General features: G+C 39.2%; 1 protein-coding gene across 2 annotated transcripts; it reads right to left on the minus strand.

The window, feature by feature from the left end:
- Positions 1-610: 610 nt before the first annotated feature.
- LOC106872956 (developmentally-regulated GTP-binding protein 1) lies at positions 611-20,199 on the minus strand. 2 transcript variants are annotated; one of them, XM_089340909.1, is made up of 10 exons: positions 19,351-20,199; positions 14,817-14,982; positions 12,475-12,605; positions 11,541-11,610; positions 9,263-9,432; positions 7,310-7,495; positions 6,829-6,941; positions 4,499-4,621; positions 3,669-3,812; positions 611-1,112 (listed from the first exon to the last, which is right to left on the minus strand). In XM_089340909.1, exons 1-9 carry the CDS (start codon positions 19,387-19,389, stop codon positions 3,713-3,715), a joined length of 1,098 nt encoding a protein of 365 aa, XP_089197035.1. In that variant the 5' UTR covers positions 19,390-20,199; the 3' UTR covers positions 611-1,112; positions 3,669-3,712. The 2 variants fall into 2 exon arrangements, with proteins under 2 accessions (XP_089197035.1, XP_089197036.1); XM_089340910.1 differs by having other exon boundaries at positions 1,050-1,109; positions 19,351-20,157.
- Positions 20,200-20,411: the final 212 nt, after the last annotated feature.

Below are 20,411 nucleotides of genomic sequence, written 5' to 3' on the forward strand. Positions count from 1 at the left end.
TTGCCTTTCATCCTTTCAGGGTTGATAAAATAAGTACCGTTTACACAATGGGGTTGATGTAATCGACTTAATCCCCCTCCCACAAGCTGCTCATGAGGCAAAAATTTGAAATTATTTTATTCAGTTTTAGACAAATTGGAGCATGTCTTTCACAATACAGGAACATATTGAACTTCTGTCCATGACTTTTGACCCAACCGGTATGTGGGTGTGTGTATGTGTTTGTGTGCGTATATATATATATATATGACAGGTTTCTTTCAACTGCTATCAAATCCACTCACAAGGCTTTATCGACTCAAGGTTGTAGCAGAAGATAGCTCCCCAAGGTGCCACACAGTACGACTGAACCAGGAACTAGGTATTTTCAGTGAGACAGCAGTTAGATGGCACAATAGATACAAAGACATTTATGTAGAATACATTAAGTATGGAGGTGACAAAAAGATCAAAGACGTTTGAGGTATCAATGAGTGGACCTGGGATACATGAAGGTGGTGGTGGTGGTGGGGGTGGTGATGACAACGATGATGAAATTACAAAGATGAACAATGGCTATGGTAATGATCAAAGAACATGACAGTCCATTAAAATAACGACCAAATATTGGTCCGATATCACATTTTTATTATTTCGAATATCTCAAATTTCAGAAAGAATTCTTCTGACAGGAAGAGAAAAGAAAAGAGGAGAAAGAAATATTTGAGGTTTTTTGAGGTTTTTTTCTTTTTACTTTTGCTTTTGGTTGACTTTTGCTGTTCCATTTTTTTTTCTTTTTTAGTACCCAGTGTCAAAAAGAAAAGAATTTCTTCAAAATTTTCTTTCCATCTATCTCTGCATCTTCCTCTCTTTATTTTTTTTCTTTTGATTTTATTTAGTTTCTTATCTCAATCAATAACCACTTCACTGTTTCCTCCCTAATTTATTTTTTAATCCTTTTATCCACTTCATTTTTAAAGTGTCTCACTGAAGATTTTTTTTTCCCCCTTTAACCTTCAATTTCAAACCATTTACTGCGATGCTTTTAAAAAAACAAAAAACATTCCACATTCCACTGTAAATAATTATTTATTTTTCTCATCATTATCATTGTTGTTCTTGCTTGCTTGCTGCTGTAAAAATAAAAATTCATTTTTAAAAAATAGAAAAATAAAATAATAGGAAGAAATACACAAGTGGGGTGGATGGTGGAATGAATCGAAGTTTCATTAACCTTATCACATTGTGTTCCTAGTATAGCAGGAATAACCTAAATGTAATCTCTATCAGATTCTCGTTAACCTTTTAGCATTTAAACCAGCCATAACCGACCAAAAATATCCTGTTTTATGCTAAAACTGACCTGATCCAACCTCTCACACCTCCCCTACAATGTCATTCTAAAAATATGCAATCACATCATTGCAATATTAAAGCTATGGGATAATGCCTTATAAATTCAAAATAATGTGAACAAGAGTACTCAGAGAGCAGAAACCTCTGCCAGGGTGACAGCAATGTCCCCTCAATGATTAGCCGGAGATGATTTTTAAAATAAGAATATCTGAAATAAACTCGACTGCTCTCACAAACAAGAATACTAAAAATGAACCCAACCGCTCTCAAAAGTTAAGTAAAAAGAAAAACGGGAAAATAATCCAGAATCCTTGTCTGGTACCAGATCAATCCCAAAATCTAATCAGTTTGTGCCAGTCACAAGGCCAAACATCCGTGAAAGTGTCATCTGAATACACCCAGCAGTTCTTGAGATATCTTGTCCATAGACAAAGAAAGAAACAAACAAACACAACTGAAAACAATACCTCCACCTTCGCTAAAGCAGAGGTAATAAATGAGCGACAAATTGGACAAAGAAATCTGAATGCTAAAGGGTTAAAGCAGTAATGAATAACACACATAGAAAAAGGAAAGAAAATACTAAAATTAGGAAAGTGATCAATGTTGCAGCTTTGTAGTCAAGTGTGTTTATGACTAATTGTTAATGACATCCCCCATAGCTGTTGTTTACTTTTGTTTATAATTGGAAAAAAAAAAAAAGATGGACTTTTTTAGCAATGAAATAAGTGTGTGATGAACCCAGCACTGCATCTGGTAAACAAGCAAGGACTAAACATTAGTTGAAGAAAGTATTGATGACATTTATTCTTCAGGCAAAAAGTTTACCCATATGCAGGTAATGAGAGTGATCTGGACAATCAAACTAATGAAAGTGATGAGGAAAGTAGCAATTAGGTGAGAGATACTGTTATTCTGAGATGTTTTTTTTTATAATTCTGTCCATTAGTTTGCCTGCAATGAATAGATAAGGTTGGCTGAGAGCGAGGCCTATTATTGTTCTCCAGAATGTTTTTCTGATTCTGTCCATTATTTTGCCTACTATGAACAAATACAATAAATTGAGAGAGGCCTATTACTGTTATTGCCCAGAACGTTTCTGAGATTCAGTCCATTAATTTACCTGCAATCATTACTCTTCAACCATGCATGCAACTACTTTTTTTTTTTGCTTAGGAACCCAGGTGGAGGATAAAGTTAAACACAGGAGACCAGGTCTGAGAGGGTTATCAATCCAAAGGCAATATTCTGTCCTAATTAGACATCTGACAGTTAATGGTGCAGTTGATGAGACCCCCTTCGGTCATGACTGACCATGGGATTGCACCTAGAAAGTCACCCTCCCAGGCACAAGTCTGGGCAAGGTTGTTTATGGAAGACCAGCAGTTGCCCATGCATACCGGCCTCCCCTCTCCATGCCACCGATGTTATTCAAGGGAAAGGCAAAGATCAATACAGCTTGGCAACAGTGACATTGTAACTCATTTCAACAGTAGAGTGAACTGGAACAATGTGAAATAAAGTGTCTTGCTCAAGAACACAACATTCAGCCCAGTCCTGGATTCGAACTCACAACCTCACAATTGTAAACTTGACGCTCTAACTGCTGAGCCATGCGCCTTCATAATGGTGCAGTACCCTGCAGTAAACTGGTAGCATGAGAAGGTACAGCCTTGTTATTGTTGATGAACCCAAAGCCAACTTTGATCTGGCTGTCACCAACAACACTATTGTCCACTTTTCCTTGTCCGCAGGGATTGGACAGAATTTATTGAGGCAGATTTTCTACAGCTGGATGCCCTTCCTGTCACCAACACTCACCTGTTTCTAAATAAGGTAATGTTTTCCTTATGACCAAACTGGTTTTTATGGAAGATCAGAAACGAAGGAGACTGCCTGGATGATGCAATCACTTGCTTACAACTGTCATGTGAAGTCAAGCAAGGAGACAATAACACACACACACAAAGGAAAACACACACACAGAGGTAAACACACACACATGCACTGAAGCAAGCACACGCACTCACACAGAAGCAGACACATACACACATGCACAGAGGCAAACACACACACAAGCATACACCTCTGACAAGCTTCTTTCAGTTTCCATCTACCAAATCCAGTAAGGGGCTATAGCAGAAGACACTAGCCCAACACGTCATGAAGTGAGACTAAATCCATACCCTGCGATTAGGAAGCTAGCGTCTTACAACACAACCATGCCAGTGCCTATGAAATGCAATGTTAAAATAAAAAGGCTGTGATAATATAACAAAAGGCTCTGAATTAGAAAGCAAACAGAAAGAGAGAAAAACACAAACATAACTGACCATTTCTCCATAGAAGAAAGGAGGTGGTAGACCAGTAGGTGACTTTATTTCTTCACAATCTGAACGACATCTTCATCACACAGGATATGGTCTTTGCCAACCTTTTGAGGCTGATGTTTCACGGATGAGCCCCATACCAAGGCACTGAAAGTGAAAGTAAATACGTCTTTTATGTTTTGCTTGTTTCGGTCACTGGAAATATGGCTACATGCTGTGGCACTGCTGCTACCAGTGTTTCTCTTATGTGGCACCGACACACACACACTGAAATTGCTGGCCTTGTGCCAAACTTTGAAATCATTAGGAGAAGAATGTGAAGAAAACAAAAGAAGAATGTAAAGAAAAGGAATGTGAAAAAATGTGAAGGTGAAGAAGAAGAAGAAGAAGAAGAATGTGAAGAAGAAAAAGAAGAAGAAGAAGAAGAAGAAGAAGAAGAAGAATGTGAAGAAGAAGAAGAAGAATGTGAAGAAGAAGAAGAAGAAGAAGAAGAAGAAGAAGAAGAAGAAGAATGTGAAGAAGAAGAAGAAGAAGAAGAAGAATGTGAAGAAGAATGTGAAGAAGAAGAATAAGAAGAAGAAGAAAAATGTGAAGAAGAATAAGAAGAAGAAGAAGAAGAAGAAAAATGTGAAGAAGAAGAAGAAGAAGAAGAATGTGAAGAAGAAGAAGAAGAAGAAGAAGAAGAATGTCAAGAAAAAGAAGCATGTGAAGAAGAATAATGTCAAGAAGAATGTGAAGAGGAAGAATGTGAAAAAGAGGAATGTGAAGAAGAAGAAGAAGAATGTGAAGAGGAGGGGCAGCAGAAGCACTGCTGCTGTAGTTGTTATACATACTGTTTGAACTCTCTCATGATGTTCCGATGAATTTTGTCACAGAAATCTTCCACACTGCTTTTGCCTTGTTTCAAAACAACTGGAGAACGGTAGTCTGGGAGCTGGCCTTTCGGTTTAGTATAGCTGCAAGAGGCAACAACAAACAGAAACATAAGTACAAAGAGGGGGAAACGACAAGAGATGCTGTGCAGTGGGACTGAACCCAAGACCATGTAGTTGGGAAGCAAGCTTCTTAACCACACAGCCACGCCTGCAACTACTGATACCATTTTTCAGACATTCATTGTTATAACGACACCAATCAATTACAATATGATTATAGTTTGTCATAGTCCAGGAAAGACATTCTATAATTTCTTGCTAAACAACCTACAAAAAATTGATCTGTTCCACCATCATCATCAACATTTAACATCTGTTTTCCAAGCTGGCATGGGTTGGGTGAGCGAAACTGTCAATGGCACCTGGGCCCAGCATCGCCTTCCTGGCACTTGTGCCGGATGGCACGTGTAAAGACATTCGAGCGAGATCGTTGCCAGTACCGCCGAACTGGCTCCTGTGCAGGTGGCACGTAAAACACACCATTTTGAGCATGGCCGTTGCCAGTACCGCCTGACTGGCCTTTGTGCCGGTGGCACGTAAAAGCACCCACTACACTCTCGGAGTGGTTGGCATTAGAAAGGGCATCCAGCTGTAGAAACTCTGCCAAATCAGATTGGAGCCTGGTGTAGCCATCTGGTTTCACCAGTCCTTAGTCAAATCATCCAACCCATGCTAGCATGGAAAGCAGACATTAAACGATGATGATGATGACAAGGCCAGGGACCGCACCAAGATTCATAGTCTGTTTTGGCCAGGTTTCTATGGACTGATGCCGTCCCTAATGCCAACCACTTCACAGAGTGTACCGGGTGGTTTTATGCGACACCATTATCAGTGCCTCATAGGCGACACCAGCACCCACACCAATGCATTTTATGTGGCACCTTGGCTTTAGGATCTCAATTCTGTTTCATCATCATCATCATCGTTTAACGTCCGCTTTCCATGCTAGCATGGGATGGACGATTTGACTGAGGACTGGTGAACCAGATGGCTACACCAGACTCCAATCTGATCTGGCAGAGTTTCTGCAGCTGGATGCCCTTCCTAACGCCAACCACTCCGAGAGTGTAGTGGGTGCTTTTACGTGCCACCGGCACGAAGGCCAGTCAGGTACGTGCCACCTGCACAGGAGCCAGTCCAGCGGGACTGGCAATGGACTCGCTCGAACGTCTTTTCACTTGCCACTGGCACAAGTGCCAGGAAGGCGACGTTGGTAACGATCACGGTCAAATGGTGCTATTTACGTGTCACCGGCACAGAAGCCAGACAAATGGTGCTCTGGCAACGATGAGGCTCGGACGGTGCTCTTGGTGATCTACTGGTACAGGTGCCATCATGATTTCGCTTTCGCTGTTTATAGTGATCAAATGTTTGCACTATACATAAGCTCGCTACCTCCATCAAATTGACATTGCTTGAAAAGGGACACAGCGCATCATACTTTAGGTATCAAAGTGATTGCAGAACAACGAGATTAAGTGGTTTGCACAAGAACACCAACACACTGCTCTGTACAGGAATTGAAACCAAGATCTCACAATCATGGGTACAACACCCTAACCACTAGGCTATGTACCCTCACAATCATTACATAGACATTGATTAACCGTTGTACAAATACTGATTTCTCAGTTTATTTATATTGACTCAGAAATACAATAATGCTTCTACATATCTGATAAGACATTTTGTGGCATGTTGCGGTGTCTTACATATCTTTAATCTTTTACTTGTTTCAGTCCTTAGACAGTGGCCATGCTGGGGCACTGCCTTGAAGAATTTTTTGTTGAATGAATCAACGCCAAGACTTTTTTTAAAGCCTGGTATTTATTCTATTAGTCTCTTTTGCCGAAACAATAATTACAGGGATGTAAACACACCAACACTAGATGTCAAGCAGTAGTGGTGGGGACAAACACAGACACATATATATATGACGGGCTTCTTCCAGTTTCTGTCTACCTAACCTGCTTACAAAGCTTTGGTTGGCTGAAGGCTATAATACAAGACATTTGCCCAAGGTGTCACACAGTTGGATTGAATCCAGAACAATGTGCCTGGGAAGCAAACTTCTTACCACACAGCCACACCTGTGCAGAGAATTCTTCTACCAAGTGTGATTTTGTAGGGATTTTTGCTATCAAAATTCTGAGCAGACACCTGCAAGAAACAACTTGAAGAGAACTTACATTGAAAGAACAAAACAAAAAAAAAGAAGAACTAACATTCGAACCAGTTTTAAATATTCCCAAAGTCTCTCGAGGAGATCATCAAAGTTCCACTTGTGGTGAGCCGATAATGGTACACAATGGGGTATTTTGTAGATAATGTCTAATTCCTGGAAATAGAAGAAGTGAAATAATAATAAAAATAAGTTTTATTTTAAAAAGATATATATTTGTGAAAGAAGAAGAAGAATAACAATAACAATAATAATAATAATAATAATAATAATAATAATAATAATAATAATCCTAATCCTTTCTACTATAGGCAACAGGGCCTGAAATTTTGAGAGAGGAGTGTAGTTGATTACATCTACCTCACTGTACATTTTCAGCAGACAGGCTGTGTGTGTGTGTGTGTGTGTGTGGGATGTTATTACACAACCTCCGCCAATGGCAGCAGTGTGCCAAGTAGCGGCTCAACACGGAACACACAAAGAGATTCTTGGAAAATCTTGCTGTAATCATGTGGCTAGCTTACCTCAACTGATATTTGATCAATTTTATTGAGTACGTAAATACAAGGGATATAGACTCGGTTGCCCTCGACAACATCAATCAGATCTTCTGCTGTAGCATCATAGCGCAACACGATATCAGCGTTGTGGATTCGATATTCTCCAAGGATGGTCTTTACAGTATCCAAGTCCAACTCTGATTGAGAAGCCTGAAAGAAAAAAAAAAACCATATAAAGGCATGAAAAAAATAAACTCAATGAAGATCAAAGTTTGTTGTCACTACAGTTGTTGATGTTGTTGTTGTCGTTACTACAGTAATCATTGTTGCTAGGGTCATTGCTTCAGCCCCAAACATAGCTGATCAGAGAGCCCGATTAACAAAAGAGTTTCAACCATGACCATCTCATCTCGTTCCTATATGTAAGGAACCTTAAGAGCTTATCTAATGGGTATCCTTTCCTGTGATTTAAGAGACTTGGCTGCTATTTCTAACAGATCGTATGACTCCATAGAGGATCCCTCATTTCTACTGTTGTTTTTGTGATGGTGGTGGTGGTGAAGTTGATGATCCCTGTTATCTTTGCTGCTATCGTTGTTGCTTCAGCCCCCAAGTATTACTGATTAGACAGCCCTATTAGCAAAGGAGTTCCAACAATGACTAAATAAACAATTACCTCATCAAAATCTCAAAGCTACAAGATAATGCATGACTAATTCAAAACAGTGTGAATAAATAAGCAATGCATTTGACAGAGCAATCTGAATACTAAGGGCTAAAAGCTTCCTTTTCAAGGGAACTATCCAAAAACCAGTGGCTCACACAAAAAGACCAGGATAAGGGCCACAAGGAGGTTTTTGAAATCCAATTTCAAACCCTGCAACATTGCTGTGGACAACCAAGAAAGGTCAGTGCTTATTCAGTTGCAGTAATCAACCAAAGAGTGTATGATGGAATAAGATGTTTTGAACACACTACTACAATCAGCTTCATGAACATTGTGCAGCTTGCTGCTCCCAAGTATTCATCCCCATCATAAGTAAGATTGTGGACATGTGGGGGGTACCACCTTGCGGAATTTCAGTTGAATGAATTAACCCCAGTGCTTTTTGTTTTGCAGACTTGTACTTATCCTATTGGTCTAGTTTGCCAAACCACTAAGATACAAGGATTTGAACACACCAATATCAGTTGTCAAGCAGTGGTGGGGGTCAAACATAGACACAAAGACATCATCATCATCATCGTCGTTTAACGTCTGCTTTCCATGCTAGCATGGGTTGGATGATTTGACTGAGGACTGGCAAGCCAGCAGGCTGCACCAGGCTCCAATCTGATCTGGCAGAGTTTCTACAGCTGAATGCCCTTCCTAACGCCAACCACTTCGAGAGTGTAATGGGTGCTTTTACGTGCCACCGGCACGTAGGCCAGTCACACACGGTACCAGCAACGGCCACGCTCAAAAAGGTGTTTTTTACGTGCCACCTGCACAGGAGCCAGTCCAATATGTGTGTGTGTGTGTATATATATATATATATATATATATATATATATATATATATATATATACACACACACACACACTTATGTGTGTATGATGGACTTCTTTCAGGTTCCACATACCAAATCCACTCACAAGGCTTTGGTTAGCTAGGGGCTATGGTAGAAGACAACTACCCAAGTGTCATGCAGGTGGGACGACCTGAAATCATGCAATTGGGAAGGAAGCTTCTTACCACACAGCCATGATGGTGATGATATATACACACACACACAGAGATCTGATCAGCTCTTGTAGTTTTCATCTGTCAAATTTTAAAAACAAGGGTTTGGATGATCCTAGGCTACAACAAAACCTGGAAAGAGGTTGTGAAGTTAACTTCTTAACCATCCTACCTTACCAAAAATATATACATAGATCACCCTACAACTGGCACTACAAAAGAAAAAAAACATTTGTTGGAATTACAAACTCACCGTAAATGTAAGGTTAATGCCGCCTTTGTCTTTCCGCCGGAAATGGATGTTTGGTGGAGACTTGTTCAATCGGATGCCAAATCCTTCTAATTCATATTCTATGAGCTTCTTGTGTTGTAAAGGTTTTAGTACATCGAGAACAATGAAAATCAAGCTGCAGGTTCGTGCCACTAGGTAAGAGATAATTAAATATAATTAAATAAATCAAATGATTGATAAGTAAATAAATCTGATACAATGTTAACACACCTGAGTGGGTGTCAGCATAACTGGATCATTAATTACCTATGAATAACACTTAGAAAAATTTTTTTTTTTTTTTGTCTTTGGTCAGCGTTATTTCCTATTTGCTTCTATTTAGAAATCAAAGAAAATGACTACTATTCCCTTCAAACTTTGCTTTTGTGACCTGGACATCAATGTTTTGAAACTGACCTATTTTCCATTACATTTCAGACAGATTCAGCATCTAAGTTGCTGAAGCAGAACTATCATTATAGCAAATATTCTGCCCAATACCAAAGAAATGCTTGTCAGTTGCTGACAATGTATGCATCTCTGATCATGAGCAGGAGTAGTGGAGGAGCATCATAGCCATGAGTTGAGAGGGATTCTTTAGGGTTTGAATAAATGTAACAAAAGCAAAGTTTGAAGGAAATATTAGCCATTTTTCATACTCTCTAGGGGTAAGCAAATAGGAATGAACAGTTCCTACCCAAGGACAAAGATCTTGTTACACTGTAATAAACAACTAACTGTCCAAGAATAAGCTTCCAGAACAACAAAGTGCAACAGTTTAATGTCCAAGGGAGATCATTGTTTCAAGCAAAGTTAATTGGTTTTAATTTTTACTGAACCAGCCTATCTGGCCTCCCACAACTACCCTTCGTTGTTGGCACTCCGTCACTTACGACATCGAGGGTTCCTGTTGATCCGATCAACAGAACAGCCTGCTCGTGAAATTAACGTGCAAGTGGCTGAGCACTCCACAGAAACGTGTACCCTTAACGTAGTTCTCGGGGATATTCAGCGTGACACAGTGTGACAAGGCTGACCCTTTGAATTACAGGTACAGCAGAAACAGGAAGAAAGAGTGAGAGAAAGTTGTGGTGGAAGAGTACAGCAGGGTTCGCCACCATCCCCTGCCGGAGACTCGTGGAGCTTTAGGTGTTTTCGTTCAATAAACACTCACACCGCCCGGTCTGGGAATCGAAACCGCAATCCTATGACCGCGAGTCCGCTGTCCTAACCACTGGGCCATTACGCTTCCACTACAACTACCCTTCAATGTGATTCTAAAAAGAAACAGTTGCATCATCGAAATCTCGAAGCTACGAGACAATACATGATTAATTCAAAACAATGTGAATAAATAAGAATTACATTTGCCAGAGTAATCTGAATGCTAAAAGGGTTCGAAAGGTGTTGTATGCTCCAAGTAAATGGAATTTGTGGAAGAGAGAAGCAGTGAAAACAGATCTGAAGCAGATGACATTGATTTGACTACATAGAAGAAGACCCATTTCAGGTTTAGCCAAACAGACATGCTACAATAGCCCCAGGTCAAGCAATGCAATGGTATATGAATGAATGTGGTAAAGAGAAATATGCAAAAATGTGCCGCGTGTCTGTGTGTGTGAGCGTGTATAAAAAAATGTGCGTTTCTCCCCACCACAGCTTGATAACCAGTGTTGGTTTGTTTACATTCTTGTAACTTAGCTGTTCAGCAAAAAGGGGACAACAGAATAAATATCAACCTTTAAGAAAAATTTTTATAAAAAGGGGTCAGATTATTCAACTAAACCTTCCGAGGTGATTGATATATTAGGCCTCACCGAGGCAATGACTAGTGACCAAGACCTTTGGAAATATATTGTGCTTGAGAAGACATTGAAGGCAGAATCCTTAGACACCGCTTCCATGAGGTCCTTATCAGAGGCAACTGCTTTTTCTATTAGTGATTTAAAGAGACATGTCAGTAGACAATGGTAATTATCATGACTTTGTATTGCATTTAACTGAAAAAAGACGTGTGTGTGTGTGTGTATATATATATATATATATATATATATATATATAAATAGCTGTAGTAAAAGCTGCAAAACCACCCTCAAGACAGTGGTCAGTTTGAGGCAGTAGACTTCTTAACTATAAAACTCATGGCAGCACCTATGGTTCAAAAAGAAAACCAACTAAGAGTGAGAAAAGTAAAATAAAAGCAAATGCTAATAAATAAATAAATTAAAATTAATATAAAAAAGCATAGCACTGCTGTTACCTGCAATAACTTGTTTTCCTCTTCCTTTTCCATCCTTAGCACCTTCAATAATACCTGGTAAATCTAATAACTGAAATAATAAAAATAATAATAATAACAATGAAGGTGATGATGATTTCAAATTTATGGCACAAGGCCAGCAATTTCGGTGGAGGTGGGGTAAGTCAATTACATCGACCCCAGTGTTCAACTGGTACTTATTGACCTCAAAAGGATGAAAGGCAAAGTTGCCCTTGGTGGTGATTTGAACTCTGACCATCATTAAGCCAGAACCATTTTTCTCAACTCATTAACAATGCTGTCAATAATAATTTTTTCTACTATAAGCACAAAGCCTGAAATTTTCAGATGGGGTTCAGTCAATTACATCAACCCCAGTATTTGACTGGTACTTCATTTATCGACCCCGCAAAAGGATGAAAGGCAAAGTCAACCACGGCAGAATGTAAAGTTAGAAGAAATGTCACTATGCATTTTTTCTAGCACAGATAATAACAATTTCCTTTATTAACCACAAAGGGCCGAGTTACCTGGCACACCAATGAATTTTTCCTGTTTTCTTCTTTAAACAGTGAGTTGCAATGCAAGAGAGACTTAGCTGCTGTTTCTAGCAAATTGAATTGGCACGTAAAATACACCATTTCGAGCGTGGCCGTTGCCAGTACCGCCAGACTGGCCTCTGTGCGGGTGGTACGTAAAAGCACCCATTACACTCTTGAGTGGTTGGCGTTAGGAAGGGCATCCGGCTGTAGAAACTCTGCCAGATCAGATTGGAGCCTGGTGTGACCACCTGGTCCACCAGTCCTCAGTTAAATCGCCCAACCCATGCTAGCATGGAAAGCGGATGTTAAACGATGATGATGATGATGTAAAGGCTCCCTTGTTGAATAAAAGAGTGATAGAGTGAGAGAGAGATGCGTTTAATAAAACCCACCTGAATTTTGGCACCTTTGTAGCGGATGACACCTGGTACCGTTGTTAGGGTGGTGAACTCGTAGGCTGCTACCTCTGAATACACACCAGCTAAGTTACTCAATAATGTTGACTTCCCGACAGATGGAAAACCTAGAAAGCAAAGAAAAGAGATAGAGAGAGAAAAAATAGGAGATAATAAGAAAGCAAGAGAAAAATATAAGAAAGAAAGTCACCAGAAAAAGCGAAATCGTGACGGTACCTGTGCCCAGCATCGCCTTCCTGGCATGTATAAAGACATTCGAGCGAGATCGTTGCCAGTGCTGCTGGCCTGGCTCCTGTGTAAGTGGCACGTAAAATACACCATTTTGAGCGTGGCTGCTGCCAGTACCGCCTGACTGGCCTTCATGCCGGTGGCACATAAAAGCATCCACTACACTCTCTAAGTGGTTGGCGTTAGGAAGGGCATCCAGCTATAGAAACTCTGCCAGATCAGATTGGAGCCTGGTGCAGCCATCTGGTTCACCAGTCCTCAGTCAAATCGTCCAACCCATGCTAGCATGGAAAGCGGATGTTAAACGATGATGTTGTTTCTACGTTTTTTGGGGGGGTTTTTTCATGTTGGCATGTGCCGAATGAGATTTTTTTAACTTGGGAAGTCTGCTACAGAGACATTGATCATGCTTTGGCAAGCTTACAACAACAAAGCAATGAGTTGTGTGCATTGTTTCGAGTGGCACAGGTGCATCAAAAGCAGAAGAGACATCTGGAAGACCTGTCACAAGCATCACCCCAAGAAATGTGGTATTGTGAATTGAGAATTTGCCCTCCAGAGCCAGACTGTCAATCGAGAATTCTACTGCAATCTTTTAAAGCATTTCAAGGAGGACATTCGGCAAAAGCGGCCCCAGCTCAGAAATTCTACCTGCTTTATGTTCAAACCAGCTAGATCTAGCCTCTCACATCAACCCTACAATGTCATTCTAAAAATAAACAATCACATCATTGAAATCTCAAAGCTACAGGACAATATGAGATAAACCAATTCCTGCCTAAATACAAGTGTAAATACAGTGAAATTTTCAACAGACCATGGTTTTTTTTTTTTGTTTGTTTTTTGGCAACATTTGAAGTGAAGATTACTATTTTTGTAATTACCGATATGGCTTCAGCAAGTTGTGATTCCAGCTTGGAAGACTTACAAAATGAAGAGAAAAAAAATAAAGAGAAAATAAAATCAATAAATACAGGAGGCTGACTGGCCACTACCAGCTTGTGCCAGTTGCCGTCGAGAACTCAAGTGTTCTAGGATCTCATACTACTGATTTCCTCTGCAAAATAGGGATAACAATGGCTAGCCAGAGAAATGAGAACCACAAAGTGGAGTGGTTACTGCAGTGAAACTTATTCACCTAAGTTTTAATATTACCTCGTTTGAAATAATCACCTTGCACAGCAATACACCAGTCCAAACGTTCCTGCCACTTTTGGAATCTGGCCTAGAAGTAATTTTCCGCAAGCAGGTCGAGGACTTACTGTGATTCACTCTGGATCTCAACAATGGTGACCTTTGAGTTAAATTTTCATCTTAGGAAAGAGATGGAAGACCACAGGTGCTAAATCTGACAAATATAGCAGGTGCGGAAGCAATACTATGTTGGTTTTGGCGAGAAATTCATGAGTGAGGGGAGCTCAGTGCAGAATCCAATTCTTCATGCTCCACAGATCTGGTCGCTTTTGCCGAACGGCTTCCTTGAAATGCTTCAAAACATCGCAGTAGAATTCTCGATTGACAGTCTGGTCCTGGAGGACAAATTCTCAATCCACAATACATTTCTGGATGTGATGCTCAGGGCAGGTTTTCCAAATCGCTTTTCCGCTTTTGAAGTGCCCATGTCACTCGAAACATTGCATACAACCCATTGCCTTGTCATTGTAAGCTTGCCGAAGCATGCTCAATATCTCTGTGGCAGACTTCCCAAAGTTTAACACAAAATTTCACGTTGGCTCTTTGTTCCAACTTCCTGCCGATGAAAAAATCACAGACTACAACATACACGTGATCACAACAACAAAAATTTCACAACTTGTGAAGTAAACACAGCGATGTCACTCAGCACACTGCCTCATGAAGATCACTGCTAGCTCTCACTGTGCATGTAACCATGTGCTGCCATCTGTTGGTGTGCTACAGGACTAGTCCAAGAATTTTTTGATAAAACTGAAAAAAAAAAAATTGAACATGGCTGATTGGACAGACCTCAGACTCAGGCTGGGTACTATTTGCAACAACTCATAGTTCTGCCCTTTATCAGACACATTTAAAAACTACAAAATAGAAAAAAAAAAAAGAGAGATACCAACCTACAAAACCAATTCGAGCATCTCCAGTCTTGGCGACATCAAAGCCCTCACCACCACCTCCACCGCCGCCTTTTGGTTCAATGAGCTCACGTCTCAGTTTAGCCAGACGGGCTTTTAGTAACCCTAAGTGACCCATGGTCGCTTTGTTCCTCTGAGTCCTGGCCATCTAAATAACAAACAAGCATAATATTAATGTTATTTATTATTAGTGCAGTCGATAAATTGCTTAGCTGTATTTCATCTGGGGTTTTGTTTTAGGAGTTCAAATCTTGCTGAGGTCAACTTTCCCTTTCATCCTTTTAGAGGTCGATAAAATAAAGTACCAGACCTCATTTTTCATCATGAGATTTTGTGACCCTAGGTATGAAATATGAAATAAAACATACAAATACATAAATCATTTATTTTTTGATGAACAATATACATATAATATAGGTGTGTGGTAAGTAGCTTGCTTACCAACCACATGGTTCCGGGTTCAGTCCCACTATGTGGCACTTTGGGCAAGTGTCTTCTACTATAGCCTGGAGCCAACCAAAGCCTTGTGAGTGGATTTGGTAGACGGAAACTGAAAGAAGCCCGTCATACATGTGTGTGTGTTTGTCACCCCCACCATCACTTGACAACCAATGTTAGTGTGCTTATGTTCCCATAACTTAGCGGTTCGGCAGGAGAACAATAGAATAAGTACTAGGCTAACAAAGAATAAGTCTTGAGGTCAATTTGTTCGACTAAAGGTGGTGCTCCAGCAAGTAAAAGAATAAAAGAATAAAAAAAGTAGTCAAAATAAAAGTAATTTTAGGATTTGCTTCAAGTACAAAACTAAACCAAAGAAAAAAACCAATGTGATGGGTATGCTTGGTTCTTGTTGCATAACAAATTAAACCTTGGTGTAATATTTGACACTGTTGGACGTAAAGCATCTTCTATGTTTTTCAACATTGAACAATATTTGGTTTTAATAAAGGTTAAGGCTGAAAAAACTGTTTCATATAGGTATGCGGTGCTAAATGACAAAAGAACACGTAATGCCATTTCAGAAATTGTGAGAAATTCAGTTTTAACTCCGATCCAGAATTCAGTCAAAGATTTTTTGGTAAATTCAAATTTGAGTCACTTGATAACTCAGAGAATTCCTCTTGGACTTTATACGGTAGATGATTAATATCATCAATGTCAACTGAAAATGGTTTCTGAATCCAAGATGATAACTTTTTGAAATTAAAATTCGATATGAAGTATTTGCGAAACTGTGTTTCTAGGGTATTTAAGTGGTCTCTAATAACTGTTGCAATTAAATTTTTACAATTATGCTTTTCAATTCAAGTGTTTGAATTTAATTTTCGCAACCCATAGTTTAAGAAGCACTGGTTTAAATCAATAATATTTACTTTCTAAAAGAAGGCACAAAGCCTCAAATTTGGAGAAGCCTTGTTGATTAAGTAAACCCCAGTATTTTATTGGTACTTTATCTTATCATAACCCAAAGAAATGATAAGTAACGCTCCAACTCTGCAGGGTTTATACTCAGAAAGTAAAGAGCTTGAAGATATGCCAAAGCATTCAGTCCAACACTGATGACTGTGTGTGGTAAGAAGTTTGTATCCTAACCACATGGTTTTGTGTTCACTCTCACAGCATGGTAGGTAACTTAGGTAAGTGTTGTCTGCTATAACCAAGGGCTGATCAAAATCTTGTATGTGGATTTAGTAGGCAGAAACTGAGAAATACGTATATGTGTGTGTGTGTATTTATATATGAATACGTGTGCATTGATATATACTTTGAAATGACTAAACATGAACTGCTATTGGAACTTACATACCATGTACAGGAATCTTTTTTACCACTTATATGCACCATATTCCTCAAATTGTTGAACTGCAACTACAACATCTTTATATATCTTATTTCTACTTTCATTCTCTTATTTCCCTCTATATTCCCTATTTCCTCCTTTTCCACAATAATTTGAACTCAAATATTTTCTCACACCGTCTCTGATGAAGGGATAGCCATAATATCACAGAAACAGCTGTAAGACTATTTCATTATAAATGTCCTGCCTGGAGTCTGGTGCAGCCCCTCAGCTTACCAGCCCTGGTCAGACCGTCCAACCCATGCCAGCATGGACAATGGACGTTAGATGATGATGATGAAAAGACAAAGACTGGCAAAGCCACATTAATGTGACATGGGTTTCTGAAGCAAGAGAAGAATCAGTCAAATTGGGGACTCGTTTCTGAACCCAGCCAAGGATATGACAACAGTATTCCATATAAGGACAGATTGTGGACTGATAGAGATACAAAATGGCCTCAGATGTGAGGTAGTCCTTTGACCTACTAAATCACAAGGCTTTAATCAGCCCAGGGCCAGAGTTGAAGACACTTGCCCCAAGTTGCCACTCAGTGGGACTGAACCTGAAAACCATGTGGTTGGGAAGCAAACCTTACAAACACACAGCCAAGCTTGCATCTACTGGACACACCAGACTAGATCATCAACTGCCTTCTTTCTCACAAAATTTCTGACTTTTGGCCAGTGGTTTGGCATGGTTTTATGGTTAGAGGTATTTGATTCGCAACCGTAAGGTCATCTATTCAATTCCCAGCAGTGCATTATGTTCTTGAGCAAGACACTTTATTTCATGTTGCCCCAGTTCTCTCAGCCAGCAGAAATGAATTGTACCTGTAGTTCAAAAGGGCCGACCTCGTCACAGTCTGTATCACACTGAATCTCCCTGAGCACTACGTTAAGGGTATGCGAGTCTGTGGAGTGCTCAGCCACTTGCATGTTAATCTCATGAGCAGCATGACACAGAATATGACATGGCTGGCCCTTTTCAACAACAAATACAACTCATTTTTGCTAGCAGAGTGGACTGGTATAATGTGAAATAAAGTGTTTTGCTCAAGGCCACAATGCACTGCTGGGAATTGAAATCACAACCTTACTATCATGAGCTGAATATCCCAACCACTAAGGCAACTGCTCCACCAACTTTGCTTCCTTTTAACTTCCAGAAAAATGAATATTTTTTAGTGAAATTTCCTACAAATACACTTCAGATGATGTAAATTACGATTATATCAGAATTTAAGGAGTTGATATAAGTGATGTGTGTATGTCTGCAAGCCCACCGATTTTGTTTTTTTTATATATAATAATCCAATATAATTGTAATCTACGCCATCTGAAAGGTAGTTGTACAAAGTTTCGTTAAAAAATACACAATTTTCTGAAAGTTATGAGGAAACAAAGCCGACTGTTGTGAATTTTCCGAAACTCCTCCACCCAGTTTCAGAATTTTTTTTCTTTTTTTTTTTTTCTTACAACAAATTCCGATATAACAGTAACCTAACCATCAGAAGCATATTTGGGTAAATTTTTAGATTAACACCCGCACGATTTTCACTAGGGTGTTAAGGTCAGGGTTAGGGTTACGGTTAGAGTTTTAGGGTTAGAGAATTCCGTCCCTAACCGTAACCCTAACCCCCTAGTGAAAATCGTGCGGGTGTTAATCTGAAAATTTACCCATATTTGTAGACAATTTCACCAAAAAATACATCCATTTTTTTTCTTGGACGTTATGAGAAAACAAAGTCGGGGGGGGGGGGGTATTTACACATTTGATTTGGTAAACCAAATGAAATAAATGAGAATGGAGTGAAATATCAATTCTTTCGAGAGGTAAAAACAGTATCGACCAGGTAAGATTCGCAAATACGATGTTTAGCTACGTTAATGGAAACGACTTTTAATTAAAGGTGCTCCAACCGTGAACAACCAGTCCTTTTCTGTGTGTGCCCGCGCACAATATCCACTCCCCACCCTTTTTTTAAAGCCAACAGGGTATGTTTTGACAAAAGATTTAGCTGCTATTACAAGCAGGTCGAACGACCACGTAGCTGAAATTCACACTCGCAGGCCAATTAGACACGTTGTTGTTTAGTCTTATGTCAGCACTGAACAAGGAGATTTATGATCAAAGGTCCCAGTCCTACCTATCCCGCCTTTTTTTATTATTTCTTTTTTTAAGGGCCCCTCTACAACTTATTTAATGTCTGTCCTTCCCTATTCCTGAAAAGTAGGAAATGTGACTGCTATTTCTAGCAGACCACGTATTAAAGAATCAGTCGTTGACAACATCGTGCAGACAGATCTGTACGTGTGTGTATGTATGTATATATATATATATATATATATATATATATATATATATATGTGTGTGTGTGTGTGTGTGTGTGTGTGTGTGTGTGTGTGTGTGTGTGTGTACATACCTATACATACATGTACACCACACACATACATATATCCATGTGTATGTATAGGTATGTACGTATATATATATATAACGAAGGCATACACAAAACAAGGACATACTGTCTTCCTATAACACATCCAAAATTGATTAAAGGAGTAATTTTTAGTTACTTTCTATCGTAATAATATTTATTAAAAAAAAAATACAAAAAAAAAAAGTGAATGAGAGAAAAAGTTTTATAATGAAAAATATAATCTAATATATTACCTCATTTTCGATTTCAGCAATTTTTTCTAGTACACCCATTGTGACAGATTAATTAAATTCAGTTTCCCTGAGAGGACGTAATTAATAAGCTTCTGTTCTTTTTCTTTCTCTCAAAGACCTGACTAGAAAAATACATGGATCAAAGAACCATATGCCGGGAGAAATTTTACCGGAAGTATCGCCGCTCCGCACACTAGAGAGTCACTTCCGGTTATGATTATTTTTTCCTCCTTTAGCGACCTCGTCATCATCATCATCATCATCATTATCATTATCATTATTACGATCATCATATATAGTTTTCTCTAAAAATAAGGTTTCGATCTCGTGGACAATCACTTCGGTCCGTCCGTCTTCTCCCGCTGTCCAAATACATGGAGTACCGTATGCCGGTAGAAATTTTAAAAGTTAGTGCTGCTGCTTCGCGTACTAAAGACTTGTGAAGCTTACATTGGCTGAAGATCGATTATCCCCCCTTCAGCGCCATCATCATCATCATCATAACACCGAATTGACCATCAATGAGATTGTTCTCACAAAAAACATTTTAGCTTGTGTGGAGATGTGGTTGAGAGGCTAGTTTTTTGTTTTGTGTTTTTTTTTTAGTAGGCCTTGGTCACTCTGTGTCAGGTTATATATACTGACAGTGAATTATTTCCTTGTTGGTCTTAAATTGCTACTAGCCACTATGATTATTTTATAGATTTCACATAACCATTTTGTGAAATCAATCACTGACTCCAATGCCATTCTCCATAATATTGATGGTAATTTGGCCTCTACCACCTGTGATGGAATGAGCAATACTAAGGAGTATTAATTTCCCATACGAAATTAGCATGCTAATCTAATACATCTCACTCAGAGTGGGGAGGATTTTCTCCCCTGTAAATAAAATGAGACCATGTGCTTTTGTGACTAAAGAGTCTACGACTCCTATTTCTAGCATTACTAGTGCTCACTGCATCCTTGTTACTCTTAGTGGTGGTGATTTATTTCCTTGTTGGTTTTAAATTGCTGCTAGCTATCTTGGTATATATACATCATCATCATCATCATCA

Source organism: Octopus bimaculoides, chromosome 24 (genome assembly GCF_046866305.1).
Source record: "Octopus bimaculoides isolate indiv1 chromosome 24, ASM4686630v1, whole genome shotgun sequence".
NCBI lineage: Eukaryota > Metazoa > Mollusca > Cephalopoda > Octopoda > Octopodidae > Octopus > Octopus bimaculoides.

Excerpts from the sequence above, each read along its gene's own strand:
- LOC106872956 (XM_089340909.1), bottom strand. The coding sequence starts at position 19,389 with ATGGGTGTACTAGAAAAAATTGCTGAAATCGAAAATGAG. Across the intron at positions 11,611-12,474 it reads ACAAAGGTGCCAAAATTCAG|TTATTAGATTTACCAGGTAT; the intron begins GTGGGTTTTATT and ends TTATTATTTCAG. Across the intron at positions 6,942-7,309 it reads TTGATCAAATATCAGTTGAG|GAATTAGACATTATCTACAA; the intron begins GTAAGCTAGCCA and ends TTCTATTTCCAG.